Source organism: Hylobates moloch, unplaced genomic scaffold (genome assembly GCF_009828535.3).
Source record: "Hylobates moloch isolate HMO894 unplaced genomic scaffold, HMol_V3 SCAFFOLD_10, whole genome shotgun sequence".
In the NCBI taxonomy this organism is placed as follows: Eukaryota; Metazoa; Chordata; class Mammalia; order Primates; family Hylobatidae; genus Hylobates; species Hylobates moloch.
Window position 1 is genome coordinate 85968364 of NW_026652285.1, and position 19471 is coordinate 85987834.

Genomic DNA, 19471 nt, shown 5'->3' on the forward strand with positions numbered 1-19471 from the left:
GGCATTGTGCGCGCACCAGCAGCCCGGCCCGGGAGGAGCAGGACGCGCCGGGGCCGCCTCCTCCCGCACGGACCCATGAACCAGCCGGGCGGCGCGGCGGCTCCGCAGGTACGACGGGGGGCCGGGGGCATGCACCGCGCGGGGGACCCCGGGGGGCCGGGGCCCGGGGCGCTGCGCCACTTCATTGCAAGATTTGCAAAATGCAAAGTGCCTGGGCACGTTTGCGGGCTTTTTGTGGGTGCAATCGGGAGGGTCGGGGTCCGGAGAGCACCCCCCCGGGCGCTGCGGGGTGCGAGGAGGGTGGGGGTGACGAGGGGGTCTTTTGGGGCCCCCACCCAGCGCCCCCTCCGGCCCCGGGCTCGGACCGGAGCCCAGAAAACAAAGCGGCGAGAGAACAGAGCAGCCATTTCAGTTTGGACAATTCACATTTTGCAAAAATGCAACCCCTTCCAGCTCTGCCCCCTCCCCCCCAAATTTGCAATTTTCCCCTGACCCTCTCTGCGCTCGGGGTCCCCGATGACCCCCCGGGAGGTCTTTCCCCCCAGGTCCCCCATTTTTGCAACAATCTTTTTTTTTTTAGGCCATATTTTCCTTTCTCAATTTTTTTTTTTCTAATTTTTCTTCAAACGGTAGTTTTTTCCCATTAAAACGACGCCACCTAGAGGATACTATTTTGTAAATAAAAAAAGAAATTAAAATTGAAAAGAAATATTTTTTATTTCTTATTTTTTCAAAAGTTTGCACTACCAGGCAGTGGAGGGGTAAGAGATTCTTTTTTTTTCTTTTTTCGGGTGAAAATTTTCACTTTAATCTTTCCAGAAGCATGGAGACAATTTTTATTTCTGAAGCCAAATCCAGATAATATGTAAATGAAAATTAAGCTGGAATTTGAATGAATTCAGTTCTTGGAGGGGAGAAAGCAAAAAACCTCCTAAAAGCAAAGTCAGTTTGGGTACCCAACTCATTTTAGTTTGAGAAAAAAACTAATTGGAATTAGAAAGGAGGGAAATTGTTGAGTTTAGGGAAAACTGAGAGAATTGGCTTTATGAAGCAATTAGAAATTGTACTTCATTGTAATTTGGAACTTGTTTAGCTCAGCGGGCAAAAAAAGACTAATTTCTCTATTTGGCAATATTTAAAGTTTTCCTGTTTCCACGAACGAAGGATTTAAAAGAGAAAATAGAACCTAAAATGTTGGCTTTGGACACACCCAAAAATTGTAGTTTTTTTTTTTTTTTTTTTAATTTTGCATTTACATTTTACTGCATTTAAATCCTAAGATTCTAAAGCAAACAGAAACTGGAAAAGTTACAGTGAAATCCTTTCTTTTTTTCTGTATTTGTTGGGTTTTGTGTGTGGTTTTTTTTTTGTTTTGATGGAAGAATTAAGACTGTTTTCTGATTTTATTTCCTGAAAGGTCTAGGCATTTCTTTTTTGTTGTTGTTTTATCCAGAAAATGTCAGGAACCATTTTTGAGCAACATTAAGTGGAAAAAATGTAAATTCATACATTATACAAATTGAGTAGCCCACAGATTTGTAGGAGAGACCGCCATTAAAATAAGATATGCATAATTAACATTATTATGAAAAAACTAACAGTGGATTCACAGAAGCTCATTTTTTATGACATGCAACTGAATCAATTGATGAAGACAAGGATTGAGGAATCCTTGGTAAGGAAGAAAATTTTCCCTTTTCTGTCTTGTTCACTCTTCCAATTTGAAAAATTTATTACTTAAAAAAAATTTAGATTGGTTTCAGGCCTCTTTGATTGTGATGTGGGGTTGGTAGTTTATCAATATTTGTTATTTTTCAAAAACCTGATTACTTTCAAAGGGGGAAAAATCCATTAGCCTTGATCATTTTGGGGGGTTTGTGACCAAAAAAAAAATGTACAAATTTTACTGACTTAACAAGAAAAAGATAAAAGAGGGATGGGCAAAAAGGAGATGAAAATTCTGATTCTTATCCATCTTCCTTGGTAGAACACTTACTTTGCTGAAGAAATGTGATAAAACACCAACTCAGCTGGTTTTAGCAGCAACAAAATAAAGGAAAAAGAATCAAAATACAAACAAAAGCCAAACCCAAGGTTTGCCTTTGGAATATGAAAGCATATATGCAAACAATATTTCATGTGGAGGTTTTGGCCTTAAAATGAATCACATGAAGGTGAAGCAAAAAAGAAAAAAAATTTAAGAAGGCAAATAAATATTGACTGAATTGAAATTTGACAGATGAAAATAAAGTACCCACCCAAAGATGAAGGATTTTGTGATAAATTAGTATCTGATTGAACTTGCTGGGGATTTTGAGCCTACCCCAAAAAAGTTACAATTTTGCTGTCCAAAAAGAGCATATTGTTAGGACTTCAGGGCGGGATCTTGGAGGGACCTTGGATTGGAAATTGATGGTGGGTCACCTGGGGCGAGAAAGGAAACCCTTTGCTCCTTTTGCCAGCCACTAGCTGGTCTTGGAAAAACTGGTGGCCCCAGTCCATAGATTCCCAACCCTGTTTTGTGGAAATTTGGATGTTTAAGTGGAATAAGTCAAATATATTATCTCTGTGAAATATATTTGACAATGGCAGAGGTTTGACATTTCCCATCATCGCCATTGCATTTGGGAGATTTTATTTTTTTTAGTAACGAAATCCTTCAGGGCTGACTGGTCACATTCTGACATATTTGGAATGAGCTTTTTTTTTTTTAAGTAGCATAATTAAAAAAATTTTTTTCTGTTGAATTATTTAGGCCGATGACTAGGACGGTCAAGGAATTTATAATTTCCAAGGGGTTTTGGAGGCCTCATGAGGCAGAAGGCCTGAGTTTAGCAGTGACGAAGGAGAGATGGGCTGGGGAGGGGTGGAGGGGGGTAGGGGCATCTGAGAAAAAGTCAGGGTTGTAGATAACAGGTTATTTCTGGTGCAAGGAATAAAAATATTGCAGCACGTCCCTTTGTGTGGCCTGGATCTCCTGACACACAATTCAGATTCCTTTATTCCATTCTGCTGAAATTTTGTTCTGTTGTCTATGGCTAGAAGTTGAAAATCATTTCTGGTTTTGTAGACCTGTTTTTTTTTTCTGTTTTTTTTTTTTTCTTAATTGGTTATTCTGATCATGTTTGTTGTAAAGGAAGTAGAGGTGCATGATGGTTCTATTGGGGGCGGGGCCAGTTTTCTTTTGTTTCTATTGGTGTCTCTCTCTGGATTGAGATCTGACCTTGGCCTTGGCTCTCTCACCTCCTATTTTAGGTGGACGTGTGACCAGAAATGGATATGTGAGCTAATTTTTATTAGCTCCTGTCTGTTCACCACATTCTCGTAGATTATTGGGCAAAATATCTGGCAAATTGGACTTGAGGGGTGGTAATTTGATGATGGGCTGAATTATTTTGGCGAAAGATCATTTATATTCCGTTTCACAGTGGAGACTTATTACTTAATGTTTTGCTTTTCTGCCTAAGGAGGTTTTTTTTTTTTTAATTTTTTCTAATAAGGTTTGAAATTTCAAGGGCCTGCTTTATAGCTTGACTTTGGGGCAAGCTAGGAAAAGAGGTTTGCTTATACTTCCAGCCCTGCACAGAGGTGAACTTAAACAAGGGTTCTTGCTTTTGCAGAACGAAAGCAACAAAGATGGCTGGTCGGTATAAGGCTGACCTCTCCCTCGTCCTAGAAAATAAACAGCCAATGGCTTGTTTCACTTGAGAAACTGGGTTTTAAAACTCTTCCAGTGTCAGATACAATATTTTTCTCACTTTTGACTCAGCTCTTGGCATGCTGCTTCCTCTGACCTCAGAATCCTTACGTCTTCTCCTTGGTGGGTGATAAGAACTTCCTTGCCATATTTGACTGGATGTATATAAGCCGACTTTTCATGGTCATGAGGAAATTTTGAATTTATTCCATGTTCTTGTGATGTTTCGGCTCAGTTGTACCTTCTTTCTGGTGATGTAAAATGAAGTGGCTCTTTTTGGGAGCCCTAGCCCCCACAAGGTCTTGCTGTGTGACCTTGGACAAATCACTTTTTCCTTCAGAGCCTCAATTTTTGCATTTATAAAATGAACACTTGGGATCAGATCAAGGATAATAATAAATAGGTTTCGTTTCTGAATGTAACTCCAAGGAATTGGTTATGGCTGTCTGGATCACTGTGTTGAGAAGGATTCTGAGGCCATATCCCGACTCCCATATTCTAGAGAGAGGGGTGCAGTGGCCAAACAGCAATGTAAATCAGAGTGGAGAGTGTACCTCTTAATTACCATTCCCAGGCAAGACCTTGAATCATGGGCCGTTAGTGGGTTGTGAAGTCAATTTAGTGAATCACAATCAGAATTTTTTAAAAACAAGAATGGACTAGAATATAGGGGAACAAAAAATAGCAGAGGCATACCACAGGGTACAGGTGAGTATCCTCTCATGAAACTTGTATTTATATTTGTGGATGTATGTGTGTGATTTGAAATAGATTTCCTCCTATGGGTCACGGTCAAAAGAGTTTGAAAGGTACTGGATTAGCTGAGCCGCCATGATGTGCTGCAGGTATACTGCACTTTATTGCTTATACTTTATTTTTGCATTTATTATCTCAGTTCTAACTTTTAGGTGAACCCTGTGGGTTAGGTGTCCTGTGCCACATATTTTGAGCCCTAGTTGAGCCCACTTCAAGGGCCACCTATGAAGAAAGCTCAGCCACATGGGCGGCCCAGGCACATACCCCAGCTTGTTGGCCTTGGATAAGTCTGGAAGGACGTATGGAAAGGCAGATGCAAGTTTGAAGGCAGCGTCTTTGCAAGGTCTTCTTGCTGGAGAGGAGATCTAAAGTGTGTGGAGTCCTGGTCTTTTGTTCCCCACTTTTAGTTTAAATTGCCAGAGAAATTTTTCTGGAGTTAGAGAGTTTGTGTTTGTGCTATATTTAATTTAATCAGACAGAAACACAGTCTGTATTTTTGTGTGTGTGCACTTCCTTAAAAATCCCAGAATTTCTTAGTCTCCTCATCTTTTAAATGTGTCAGGTCAGCGCTAATAGAAATATAATTCAAGCCCCCGATGCGAGCCACATATGTAATTTTTAATTTTCTCATAGTGTATTAAGGAAAGTAAAAGAAACAGGTGCCATTGATTTTAACATATTTAACTCAGTACATCCACAATACTATCCTTTCATCAAGCCGTCCATATGAAAACTATTAATGTGACAAGTTACGTTCTTTTGTGGGAGTGCTATTGAGTCTTTGAAATCTAATGTATTTTACTCCTACAGTACATCTCTATTCTGACCAGCCACATTTCACCTGTTCAGCAGCCACATGTGGCTGGTGGCTGCCATATTGGACAGCTCAGGATTGGCCCAGTTGTCGTCATCACTGGCTGGCCCCAGAAGGGTAGCAACACCTTTCAGACCTCTTGGTTTTGTTGGTGAGACTTCCTATCTGAATCTCACATGCTCTGAGGCATTTCAGCCTGTAGTGATGATGAGTTCCATCCATATAGCTCTCCTGGCTAGAGTAGCCCACGTTTCCCTTTCATTTGTCCCAAAGCAGTCTTCTACCAGGGTTAGGCCACTGTGCTGTATTTTAAAAATGACAAATGATGGCTAGTAACTCTGGGATGATGTGTTGCAGCCTGTGAGCTGTTGAAGTCAAGGAGTGTGAGTCCTGGAGGCCATTGTTTTTTGAAGTGCATTTTAAATAAAGTGTTGCCAGAGAGAAGGATGAAGTTGCAAAAAGGCAGCAGGTGGCCAGGACCAGGGCTGGGGTCTGAGGAGAGGAAGGAGATCAGAGGGAAAAGATGGCCTGGCAATGAAATCTATTTCTGAGCAGAAAACATGGCATCAGCAGGAAATCCCCCCAGGCCAGGCCTTAGGTCAGATGCATAGAGATTTTCTGAATCCACCCCAATTGGCAAAATGGAAAGCTCAGTTTGAGATCTGCCAGACCAGAGTTTGAAATCCAACCTCGTGGTGTGGTTAGCTTTGTGTGACTTCAGGAAAGTCACTCTGGTTTTGGAACCACAGCTTCTACATCAGGGAAAAGAGGGTTAATGATCCCAGCCTTGCAGGGTTGTTTTAGGATTAAATAAGGGGTCACATGTGGAGACTCTCAGCCGGTCTGAGGGCCTGAGAAGGTGGTCGACGCATGTGAGTTGACTCAACCCAGTGGCCAGGGATTCTCCATTTGGGGAGATTAAGTCCCACTGACAACACTTGGGGTAGTCCTGGAAACCTGGTGGCTTCTCTTTAGCAGGCAAAGTTAGGCGACAATTGAAAATGTACACTCTTGGCTGTTGCTTTAAAACTGCCTGCCATCCATGAGACTTTCTTGTTAAAGCGTTCTGGATGCTTCCATTCCGGGGCTGCTCTAGCTCCTTGGAATGTTTCTGGATTTGTTTCTGAGCCTGTGGCAAGGCTTTAAAAGGGATACATCTCAATCGTGGGTGGACCTGTATATCTTCGAGCTTCTGCTCGTGCTGGGACCCCTGCCTCTGGTGCCCTTTCCCTCATTCATATCTGCTCCATGAGAAACCAGACCCTCCTCGAGATCAGCTGCACTTCTTCTTCTGTAGAGCCCCCCAACAAATTACCCCAGGTAGACTTCCTCTCCCTCTGCCCGCATGGTACCTCCCAAACACTGTGGACCCACAGGTCAGAGTTGGTTGTTTGCATTTCTGCTTCTCCAGCCAACTTGTAACATCCGTGAGGGTAGAGATCACCGGTTATTCATTTTAGGGTCTGGCGCAGAGCAGCAGCTCCTTAAATATTTGATGACTTCATTTGATTTTTGGAAATAGCTCAGATCAGTGGGCTTTGGGTCTAGTGAAGAGTGGATGACCAATTTGGGCTTGGCCATTTGGTCAAAGCCAGTGTTTTATTAGGGAACCCGAGACACATTTTCTTATAGCTGGCTCTGAAGCCATGGCTCCCCTGGAATAATAAGTCCAACAGGGATCCTTAGATGGGGAAATGCTCCTTTACATGTCTTGGGGGATTTTTAAAAAGTTCGTCTGATGACTTTCACCCCTGCCCTCCTCACTCCTTTTGTATAAAGTATTTCTTTAAAGTGGATGGGGGGCCACCAGATGCCTGATTTGCAGGTATGGTGAATGGGGCACAGCAGTGCCCTGTATTTATGCCTGGTCTTCTTAGCCAGGTGTCCTGGAACTGAACACCAGGGGCTTGTTTGCAGAATATCCGGGCACATGGGTCCCTTCAACTTGAAGCAGCTAAGTGTGTGATGTGACCGTATCTTTGGTTGAATTTTGGTTTGCAGATGTCAAAGATTCAGGGAAAATTTATGGGAGAAAAAAGAACCTTCTGTTTCTTTGCTGTCACTTTTAACACTTTACGGCCAATTTCAGCAAGTAAGCATAGAATCCTAAGTTAAGTTAGACATCTGTCCTCAATGTTCACATTCCCACATTTCCATATTTCTGAAATAAGGATGTGTCTTACAGTAGATTCGTTCTTCTAGTGAACTTTTTCTCCCTCTTATTTCTTCTCCAAAAGCTGTTATAAAATCGATGGTGCATCTGTCAGTTGAAAGCATCTTGGGATTGAGTGTTGTTGTCCTCCTGGTGGGGAGGACTATGAACTGTGGGGGCTCCATGCTCTGTTTATCTCACTTTTCTCTGAGCTTGCCCCCCCGCCCCCCACTCTGTACAGTGAAGGCAGGACTTCACCTTGGGAAGAAACATCTGGAACTCTGACTTAGCCCTACTTTCCTGCCATGTCTGTGTGTAAGTTTTGTAATTTTCCTGTGCCTTCTCTAAGAGGGGCAAGTAGCCTGTGGGAGGGAGGTGGAGTTCTGTAAATGGGGGGTCTCTTCAGTACAGCCACATGCATGAGTTGGCCCGACAACAGCAGAGCACCAGTTTGACATTTCCAAGGGTGGAATGAGCAGAGCATAGTCAGAGAGCCAAGGCACAGCTCCACTTTCTGCGCCACCAGTTAATCATTTTGTGGTGTTTGCCAAAGTACTTCATTTCCCTGCACCGTATTTTCCTTATCTGTAAAGGTGAGATGATAATAAATTGATGATGATGGTGATGCACGGGGTTCTTGTGAAAGTTGTGAGAGATGTAAGAAAAAAGTTTTGTAAAGGGCAAAGTTCTTTTCACTTGCAGCATGTTATTTGTGCATCATCTAGTCCAAGGATGGTAAATAAGAAACATACATGCTGCCATTCCCCATCCTCCAGCCTGTGGCAGACATCAGTAATTGATCATGGCAGTCCTTTCCATTGAGTCTGGCCAGTGGCCTTAGCGTCCTTAGTATTATATAATGCTACCCATCAGTTGGGCTTAGGTGAGACATGAAGCCAGTTTGTCCTTCCTTTTCGAGACACACACACACACACACACACACACACACACACAGAAACTGAGGCCTTGGGAAGAAGGTGGAGTTGACTTACCCAAGACCTCAGTGAACAAGCGGAAGTGGGACTAAAAGCCTCAGATTTCTTAACTCCTCAACCAGTGTTTTTCCTGCCCTGTGCGTATACACTGTATCAAAAGGAATTAAAATTAATTTGGTCTTGAGAAATAGCGAGAGAATCCTGACTCCTCCCTTCCCTGTTATAATTAGATACTCTTGGGGTTGTCATCAAAGCAGGGCTGGATGACCTGCTTCTCTGCCTGATCCTGGAGTGATCAGGTTTCAAAGGGGAGATGCCTGTGGCTAGGCAGCTGGATTGGATGGTGTCTCTCAGCAGTGTAAGTGACGTGGGGCAAGGCAGGCCCTGGGGTTCCTGGATGATGACCTGGGTTTGGGACAGGTTTGCTGCTTACACACTTTTAAGTCCGCAGACAAGTTCTTTAGTCCTTCTGTATCTGAATTTCTGCATCTGAGAGATGGGCTGGTAATGATTCTTCACAGGAATGACATAAGATAACATGTTTGAAAATGCTTTGTAAACTCTGACATACGTGTTACTTTTTAAATATACGTTACTTTTTATAACTAGTACCAATTATTAGTGCTATACTGGGGAAGTTGTGTAAACCGAGTCACAGACTAAGGGCCACAAGGTGAGTGGGTCCCTTCTCTTGTATGTTACTTTATCTTTTTGCCAGCCCAGGGTTCAGAAAGTTTGGAGTTTGTGGGCCTTTCACAGATTCTTTCCTGTTTGCATTTGTCCCCAGCCTCATCCTGTTTCAATCATGTATGCGGCCTGCCTAGCCCTGGAAGGCCTTGGGGTCTGGGACCCCGACACAGCCTCTACTTGTTCATCTGTTAAGTGGGAGGACAGGCCATCCTTAAACCCTTCCAGGCTTTTTGAAAGCATCGTATGAGTTAATGGACTAGAAAGTGCTTCATGAACAGCAAAGAACGGGAGAAACATGTTGGCGGCAACTCCTTTCTTAAAAAGGAAAGGAGGGAGGCTGAGGTGAGGATGGTATTGAGTCGACAAAAAAATGATATAAATATTTTGGCTGACAAAGCAGAATGAGGCTTTCTATATAAGCTAAAGAGAATAAATGGAGTCAGGTGATGCTTGGTCCCCCAGTCTGCTATAGAAAACAGGGAAAAACATTGCTTTCTAGTGAAGTGAGCCCTTTGTCAGGGGTCGATCTTTGATTACCAGGGGTCAGCCCTGTTCCTGGGTGAGGACCCAGGGAGGAATGAAACCTGGTGTCTCCCCCAGCGGTGGAAATGGCTCCTGCAAAGCGAAGGAGGCATGAGTATCTCTTGGCAAGTCCCCAGCTTGCAGTTTGCTGGTAGCACTCAAAGTCAGAAGTGCTTTTGGCTTGCTTACTGGATGTGTTATTGTCCAAGACAGCATATCTGAGGAGCTAGCCATTCTTACCTCTCAGCTTTGAGCCTGTGCCATACAAATTCCTGCCTGTCCCAACATTTTTGTGGAAAATTGGGGGACTAAGGGTGAGAATTTTTGTCAGGTGAAAGTTTGCAGAGAATTTGTGTTTTGCTTTATGTTGGACCCAGAGTTTTTGCAAGCCAAGAAGATGTAGTTGGGGAACTTAGAATACCCAAAAAGAATAGACGAAGACATTTTTGGATGTTGGGGAATTTTTTTTCCTTAATTTCATCAACTGGGAAAAATAACTATAAAAATGTAATTGTGTTTATGTGGGTGTTTCTTATAATGTATGCTGGAAAAGCAGAAAGTGAAACTGATCTGAAATAAAACTGAAACTAGTCTGAAATGAGGCCTCAGGGAAGAGAAACTTCCCTGGGGTGCTACTAGCCTTAGTTGGAATTTGTTGTGAGGCCTGCCTTTGTTTTATCAGAGGGGTCTAGAGCTATAAGGGTCACAGATGGCATCTAAGCCTGTGCCATCCAGTACGTATTGGTATCCACTAGCTGCACGTAGCTAGGAGTAGTTGAAATGTGGGTAGTCAATCCGTACAAGATTTCAAAGACTTAGTAGAAAAAAAAGACTATAAAAGTAATAATTTGAAAATACTACATGTTGAAATGATACTTTACATATTAGATTAAATAAGATATATTATTAATACTAATTTCACTGGTTTCTTTTTACTTTCTACTTTTTTTTTTTTTTAACAATGTGACTACTAGGGAAATTTGAAATTCCCTCCATGACTCATATTATATTTCTATTGGACAGTGCTGATCTAAGCCAACCTGCTCCTTTTATAGTAGAGGGAGTGGAACCCCAGAGAGGGCAAGTGGCTTGCTCAGGGTCACACAACACCGTCATCAGATACCTAGACAGACTGTAGGACTCAGAACCTGGCATGGGATGATGATATAGTGGTGTAGGCATTAGTGTAAGTAGGTAGTTGAAATGGAGGAGGTAATGGGAGTTTATAAGACAGAGAAAGAGAAAGAAAGAGAGATTAGTAATGCAGGGAAAAAATTATATTGTTTCCCACTTTGCTTATCCCTCCCCTAAACGTTAGTTGAACACTTTGAAAGAAAGCAAATCCAACAAGATGAGCAAAAACAAATCTAAAAGATAATCCCTGACAATTTCTCTGCCTACCAAAAGATTCCAAATTCGTTTTTGAGTTTGAACTGGGGTATTTTTGGATCAGGTTGCAGTCCTGGGCTTGTTTGGGCATAGAGACCCAGGTCACACTGGGGGCTGTGGATTTTGGGTCCTGCGGGGACTGGAAGCCATTCTTTGGCTGAGTCGTGTCTGCTTCCTGTAATGATTTGGGAAGGAAGGCTGCTAGAAGACCCAGAGGGCATCCGTTTATAATGGGCAGAGCTGGCAGGGTGGGGGGTCATCTCCCTTGACTTCCAGCCTGGATCAGAGACCTGGAGATGGGTGAGCGGCCCAGGCGGGTAGCAGCAGTCTGTAGTTTTCCAATTCAGTACTCCTGCTCTTCATGTTTTGAAAGGAGTTTGAGCCATGTGTTGGAAATTCAGCTTTATAAAATTTTATTTTTTTTAATTAGGAACTTTTCAAGGACTGAAGTTTAGCAGTCTTATTTATCTCACATTATTTTTGCACAGTGAAATTTATCTGCCTTGAAATATAATCATTGCACATTTGCTGAGTGCTTATTATATGACAGGGCTTGGACTAAGCATTCAATATCTATTATCTCATTTAAAACAGTCACCTTGTAAAGTAGGGATTTTTTTTTTTTTAAATATGAGAGTGGAAATTCAGAGGTGAAAGGAATTGCCCAAGGCTACACAGCTGGTAAGTGGCAGCTGGATTCAAATTTAGGTGGCCACCATATTCTAAACTCAGCAACAGCCCCTTGAGGTGTCGAATCTTACCATTCCCGTTGTACAGCTGAGGAAGGCACAGTAACTTGCCCAGGATGTGGAGTTGGTGGATGGGCTGGGACTTGAGACACGGCTACCCATTTGTCTGTGGCGGATTGTTCTGAGCCATGGCGTCTGGGGAAGCTGCTCTCCCCATTTTGTGGGGCCTGGGTCTGGGACTCCCTGGCTTTCAGCCCCCAGCTCCCCATGTGCCCTCAGCAGACCAGCGGGTTGTGTGTTCCATGCTCACAAAGCCTTTAATACCACGTTTGAAAACAGTTGCAGAAGGTTTGCTGTAATTAATTACATTTGACATACTTGGAATCGTGGCCTCCCGGATTCAGAATGCAAATTTATGCCCAGACAGATGTAAGGTATGCTTGGAGCCAAGAGCTCTGGCATGTCCCAGTCAGGGCCTGCAGTGTCGCTTGCTGCCCTAATGGGACAGTAACAGGCTGTGAGAGGTGGACTCAGGATTCAACCCCAGGGATACCTGGAGCCCACGGGCTGTTGTAGGAGAAATAGCCCTGGGCGCTCTCCAGTCTTGGGTACATTCTTTGCTCTCTTTGGACCTCAGTTTTCCTTACTGTACAATAAGGGCTTGGACTAGGTTGTCTCAGAAAGCATGTGCTGTTAGTTTGGGCAGGAGGGCAGTTAATCAGAGAATCAGAGGGTGATTGGAAGTATAAACAGCTGAGGTAAGAGAGGCTTGGAATAGCCAGGTAAGCAGGAGGCCTTTGGAACGGACAAGAGAGATGTACAAGGTAAGGTCTGATTTAAGTGCAAGATAGTGCTGATTGCCAGGGTTCCACATGCAGAAATCCTCCAGTCAGTGCCAGTTCATCTTCCCACCCACACACACTCACCTCACTGTCTGTATTAGATAGTTATTGCTGTGCAACAAATCACCCCAAAATTCAGTGGCTTAACGCAACAATGATCATTTATTGTCTCGTGGTTTCTGTGGGCTAGGAATTTGGCAGTGGCTCAGTTGGTCAGTTCTGGCTCAGGGTCTTTCTGTGGCTGTGGTCATATGGTGGCTGAGGCAGAGTTATCTTAAAGCGTTCTCCATGCTCATATTTGGTGCCAGGATTCTGAAGACTTGAACAGTTGAGCTCCTTGGGCCTGTTTCCCCGCTACCATCTCTGTCTTTTTTTTCTCTCTCTCTTTCTCTCCCTCCCTCTCCATGTGTGGTCTTTCCAGCATAGAGGCTTCATATATGGCTAGACTTCTTACGTGGCATCTTGAGGCTGCAAAGATGCATGTGCCAAGATAGATAGCACTAAGCAGCTGCAGCCTCACCTGTTATGACTTAGCCTCCAAAGTCATGCAGCATCACTTCACCACATTGTATTGATTGAGGCAGTTACAAAGGTGTGCGCCATTCAGAGGGCAGGACATCAACTCCATCTATCTATGGAGGCGTGTCAGCTTCACATTGAGCATGTAGGATGGGATATATCTTGATGTGGCCATCTTTGGAAAACAAGGGCCACCATACCATCAGTGTGCCCATCAATCTGTCTGACCAGCTGTCTACCTCTTCATGCATCTCTCTCTCTACCCACTCACCCATTCCATCTTTCCACCCTTCAGACGTCTGTCCTTCTATGTGACTGTCTGTTCTTCTGTCTGTCCCATTCAATCACCTAACACATTTTGAGGACCTGTGTGCCAGGCTGAGCTATGTGCTTTCAATAATGAGCTCGAAGGGAGAATGAGACTAATGTTGATTGAGAACCTAGTGAATGTTAGTCCCTTGATCTTCAAAACAACTCCATGACTTAGAATTATCGTCTTTATTTTCCTGGGAGGAAACCAAGACACAGGCTGAATAGCATGCCCAGGGTCATTCAGCTAACTAGTGAGAGGGCCAGGACTTGAACTCAGGACTTCCTGACTACACTGTCTCTGCATAGGATACAGGCTCTCTTTTGGTTTCTGAGTGTGAAATGTCTACTAAGAGTTAGTTCTCCACTGCTATTTTTTTTCCAAGTGAAAATAGTTTTTTCTTCCCTGACTATAAAAATAACATGTTCATTACAAAAACATTCAAGCAGTACAAAAAAAAAAATGAAGATTATTCTTTTTAAAAAATCACCTGAAATGCTGAGATAACCACTCTTCACATTTTGATGAGCATTATTCAAGCCATCTCTACATATTTAAGTACATATGATTTTACACAAATGGGATTATATTCCATGCTGTTCTGAGGCCTGATGTCTTTTTCTTTTTAAATTCATAGATATATTTTTCATCAGCAGCAAATGTAGATAGGTCTTCATTATTATTTTACTGACTACATTGTGTTTCCACTGTATGTATGGCTCAAAATTCAGTGTGCGATTAGATTTTGGTTATTTCTAATTTGTCATTGTTATAACCTACTCTGTGAGAAACATCTTTTTCATACAGCTTCTCACTTGTATGATTATCTCCTTAACATCACTGTTTGGAAAGCTGACTGCAGGACCACAGTGGATTTTTATTCTACATGTAGACAGAACTTGCCAAGTGTCTCCCATCCAGGTGGTACCCATTTACATTTCTATTAGGAGATTGTGAATGCCCATTTTACACATCCTGGCCGTTACCTTGTGCTTATATTTTAAATCTTTGATGACCTGATGGGCAAACTAATGAGGTTGAATATCTGTTGGTATATTTTTATATTTTGGTTGGTATGTTTTACTTGCATTATATTTTGGTTGATATGTTATACTTGCATTTCTTTTATGAATTGCCTGTTCAACCTTTTTGCTCATTTTTCTCTTGCGGTGTTTATCTTTTCCTTTACATTTTTAAAGAAAAGCTCTTTGGATTTTGGAGATACTGACTTTGTTATTTAGATTCCATTTTTTCCCTAGACTTTTTAAAACTTAGTTAATGTTATTTAGTGGAAGTGGTGGTTAAATGCAATGTTTACTTTTTAAAAATATTTATATTTGTGTGTTTTGGATTCTTTGTGTGTATGTGTATATGTGTGCCACATTTAAAAAGACTTCTCCATATTAAGAATTTATAGTGAAAAGGCAACCTACAGAATGGCAGAAAATATTTGCAAATCATATGTATTTGGTAAGGGGTTAATATCCAGAATATATAAAAAAATCCTATAAATCAACAACAAAAAATAACTGCATTAAAAAATGGGCAAAGAAGTTGAATAGACATTTCTCCGAAGAAATATACAGATGGCCAGTAAACATATGAAGAGATGCCCAACATCATTCATCAGTTCAAAACCACAGTGAGATATCACCTCATACCCATTAGTATGGCTGTTATTTACAAAAAAAAAAAAAAAAAGCGTTGGTGAGGATGTGGAGAAATTGGAACTCTTGTGTGCTGTTGGTGCAGCTGCTATGGAAAACAATAGGGTGTTTCTTCAGAATATTAAACATAGAATTACCCAGCAATTCCATTTCTGGGTATATATCTAAAAATTCAAAGCAAAGTCTCAAAGAGATGTTTTCCACCCATGTTTATTGCAGCATTATTTGCAATACCCAAAGGTGGAAGCAACTGAAATGTCCATCTGCAGATGAATGGATAAACAAAATATGATATATTCAGCCTTCATTTTTAAGGCTGAAAAATATTCTATTATTAACACTACTGGATTGTACATTTAAAAATGGTTAAGATGGTAAGAGAAACCAGTTAAACATTTACATAACCTAACAATCAACAATATATGATAGAATATTATTCAGCCTTAAAAACGGAGGAAATCCTGTCATTCCTCAACATGGATGAAACTTGAGGACATTCTGCTTGGTGAAATAAGGCAGTCACAAAAAGACACATGCTGTGTGATCCCACTCTTAAGAGAAATTGAAGTCAAACGCAGAAACAGAAAGTGAAATGGTAGTTGCCAGCAGCTGGTGCAAGGACAGTGGGCAGTTGTTAAATGGGTGAGAGTTTCAGTTTTGTAAAATGAAAAAGTTGTAGAGATCTGTTGCACAACAGTGTGAACATTGTTGTCCCTTAGTATCCGTGGGGGATTGGTTCCACGCCCCGCCCGCCCATATAAAAATCCATGGATGCCCAAGTCCCTGCCATCAAATGGTGTATTTGCATAGAACTACGAACATCCTCCTCTATATTTCAGATTATCTCTAGATTATGTAGAGTACCTAATACAATGTAAATGCTGTGTAAGTACTCTATATTTAGGGAATATGACAAGGAAAAAGCCTGTACATGTTCTGTACAGATGCAGCAGTTCATTTTAATCCAAGGTTGGTTGAATCCGTGGATGCGGAACCCATGAAGACAGAGGGCTGCCTGTATACTTAACACTGCTGGATTGTACATTTCAAAATAGTTCAGATGGTCAAAGAAAAAAGTTAAACACTTCCATAACCTAACACATCAACAGTTTATCTTGTAGGAGCATACAAGAAATACTTACGTCTTTATACCATGTGATAGATGCATAAGTGGTCACAGTAGAATTGGGTTTATAAATAATATGAAATAACTGGAAAGAAGCAGAAAAGCATTTACAGAAATTATAAATTTCTTCTATTTTTTATATAGGTTTTGTTATACGTAAATGGTTTATCTATTTGGAATATATTTGGTTTAAAGGAGGGACATAGGGATCAGGCTCTATTTTTTTCCCAAATGGTGACCTCCTTGCTATAACACCAATAATTGAATGATCCATCTTTTCCTGCCTGATTTGAAATGCTGTCTTTATCTTACGTTAAACTTCCATATACTTAGAACTGTTTCTGGACTCTGTTGTGTTCTCTTGATGTACAGATGTACAGGTATCACACTGTTTTAATTTGATCACTTTAAAGTAAACGTTAATATTAGAATCATGTCTTAAGAGGAGACTTACAAAATAGCAGATAAATTACTGCACTGCCTGCTGTGCTCACTAAGTTGGGCCGCTTTCTGGTGGACGCCTTCACTGGGCAGACTCGCCTTGTTAGCCAGACTGGCATCAGTGCCATTATAGATAAGGAAACAGAGGTTGAGTGAGGTTAAGAAACTTGCTGTAGGAAGTAGCAGAGCAGAGATTGGAGCCTGAGTCTGTCCAACCCCAAAGCCTATGGAGTTCCGTTCAAAACATGCTATGGACGTGCTGGTATCTTTCCCTAGGGACTATATAAGTACATTATTGAATCAGCTAGAATATGATAGTTGTGGCTTATCTGAAATGTTTCCCTGGCTGCAGTTAGTTGCATGCTAATATTTGCTTTAATAAGTTAATTTTTAAACAATCTAGTGATATTGTAGAGAAATCAGAAAATAAAAAGATCATCCTAAATAAATGTCAACGCTCTTACATTTACCGTTAAAATTTGGACACCTTTCCCTCTGGTTATTTTGTAAGCATATTTTTATTATTTAAGTCATAAAGTCTTAGAGTTTTGTTCCTGCCTTTTCCTTCCCCATCTTCTCTGTTAAGCTGCTTTGTCTTCCTAATGACAAAGCCATTTTTCAAGACTACATAATATTCACAGACGAGAATGGAAAATAATTTAACTCATACTCTATTGTTGAACATTTAGGTTGATTCTGATTTTTCACTTATAAAATTATACTGTAATGAACATCTTCTATATATAAAAATATTTTGATATTTTAAAGCCATTTCCTTTTGATACAGTCTGAACAAGAGATTATTGGGTCAAGCGTACATATTAGTTTAACACATTTCCATATTTCCACCTGCCCCTTTTCTGGCATTTATTGATACTAGGCTTTGGGAAGCTTTGTTCATTTGGAAAATAAATGTAGTATATTCTTTAAAAAGGCTTTACTGACTTATTATTATGAAAGGAGTTTGTGTTCAATGAGGAAAACATAGAGTATGTATGCAAAAAAGAGTCATAATTCCACAGTGCTCCAAGATGATTTTGTCAATTTCATATCTATCCTTGCATTTTTTTATACAAATAGTAATTTTTCAGTAAATTATTTTTAAATCTCACATTTTATTAGCCAGAATTCTCTAATAACCAGTTTTTCTGCATTTATGCTGATAGTTTGTATTTGGAGGATGATTCTTTGTCTTTCAAAATCTTAAACACCTTTTCAATTTATTCATCCACCTGACCGACCATTACATATTTGTGCCAACTATAGGCAGTGACCCTTAATAGGTGCCAAGGTGCTGAATCAATATGAATTTTGTTCACAGCCTTCTGGAATGTGCTGTAGAAAGTTTAGTGCTCTCAGACTGATTGCCAAGGGTGGTGGAGGGAAAGATGAATCTTGGTAAAGGGAATCCAAGGCAACTTCTTGAGGGAAGTGACATTTGAACTTAGCTTTGTATTTGTAATTGTAAATGTATTGAATTTATAAAATGACTTGGATAGGACAATATTATGTTTTTTCCACCCAGTAACATGGTCTGTTTTTTTATTCATTCATGCTCCTTTATATGACTCAAGTTTTAGAGTTTTCCAAATAAGTTTTGAGCACTTATTTTTAAGTTTATTCCTAGATATTTGATATTTCTGACTGCAGTTGTGACTGAGATCATTGCCCTCATTGAATATTTCGCCTAATTAATGTGGGTACATAGAAAAACTATTGATTTTTATGTGATTGTTATGTTAGTGGATAACTTATTGTATTACCTTCTTAGTTCCAACAGTTTCTTGTGGTTTCTAGGTAGGCGATAATATCATATGCAAATAATATTCATTTCCCTTCATCTTTTACAATATTGTACTTTTTTCTCTTATATTATGCATTGACTAGACCTCCTGGAACAATTTGAATAATAACAGGGATAACAAGTATTCTTGTATTATCTTATTTCTTTTTTTAGTGAGAAGGATTCTAGCGTTTTGTAATCAAGTATGATATTTTATTTTGGTTTCAGAAATGTATTTTTTATCACTAAATAAGCATCCTTCTGAGTTGCTAAGAATTTTTTATTTTTAAAATTTGTGAAGATGGAGGTGAGTGATACGATAGAGGAGTGATTTTCAATTTTCTGTATTTGAGTTTTTCTTTTGCAATGGAGTGTGAATCATTCCCCTCCCCCACTATGAAGCTATTTAGTAATAAGAGGGGGTAAAAGGATGATGAATTTTTAACAAATGCCTTTTTATTATGTACCCAGATGGCCATATGGTTTTCTTCCTTTGATGTGCTGATGTGATGAATTATATTAGTAGATTTTCTAATATTAAACTATCCTGGAAGGAACCCATTTTGTTCATGGTGTTTTTATTCTTTTAATGCATCCTGGGTCCAATTTGCAGTGTTTTGTGTCTATATCTATTAGTGAGATTGCCCTGCAGTTTTATTTGTAGTGTGCTGTTTTTGTCATTTTTAAAGGGGGGTTATGCTAGTATAGGGGTTATAAATTAGAAAGCTTTTCAGCGATCTGAAACATGGAGGATAAATACATTTAAGATTATGTACTTATTGGTAGTGGTCGCTGAGATTGCTGTGTTGAGAAGGATTCTGAGGCCTTGTCATGTGTAAACAATTTAGTGTTTTGTAAGAGTGTAGGAAATGAGGGTTTAAGTGTGCATGCCAGATGTTTATTTGTGGTCCCTGCTTGGAATGATTTATATTGCACAGGAATTATCTTTTCAGAGTTTAAAATAACTTGCCATTAAACTCTGTCTTGTCAGGTTTTTGGAGATAATTATTTTCTACTGTAATCCTTTCTTCAATAACATTTTGGCTTTTGCTCTTTTCATGCCCGTTTTGACCATTTATATTTTCTGAGAAATGTATTCATTTCATCAAGAATTTGAACTGTATTTGCATAGAACAGAA

General features: G+C 40.5%; 1 protein-coding gene across 10 annotated transcripts in view; it reads left to right on the forward strand.

The window, feature by feature from the left end:
* Positions 1–3: 3 nt before the first annotated feature.
* Positions 4–19471, forward strand: part of ZNF618 (zinc finger protein 618) — a 189134-nt gene continuing 169666 nt past the window's right edge. For 6 of the 10 annotated variants that reach the window (XM_058445570.1, XM_058445571.1, XM_058445573.1 and 3 more), the window contains exon 1: positions 7–108. In XM_058445570.1, coding sequence (XP_058301553.1) covers positions 76–108 — 33 coding nt within the window. In that variant the 5' untranslated portion in view covers positions 7–75. Of the gene's footprint in view, positions 109–19471 lie in introns of all 10 variants that reach the window. The other 4 variants (XM_032164948.2, XM_058445576.1, XM_032164946.2 and 1 more) reach the window with 1 other exon arrangement.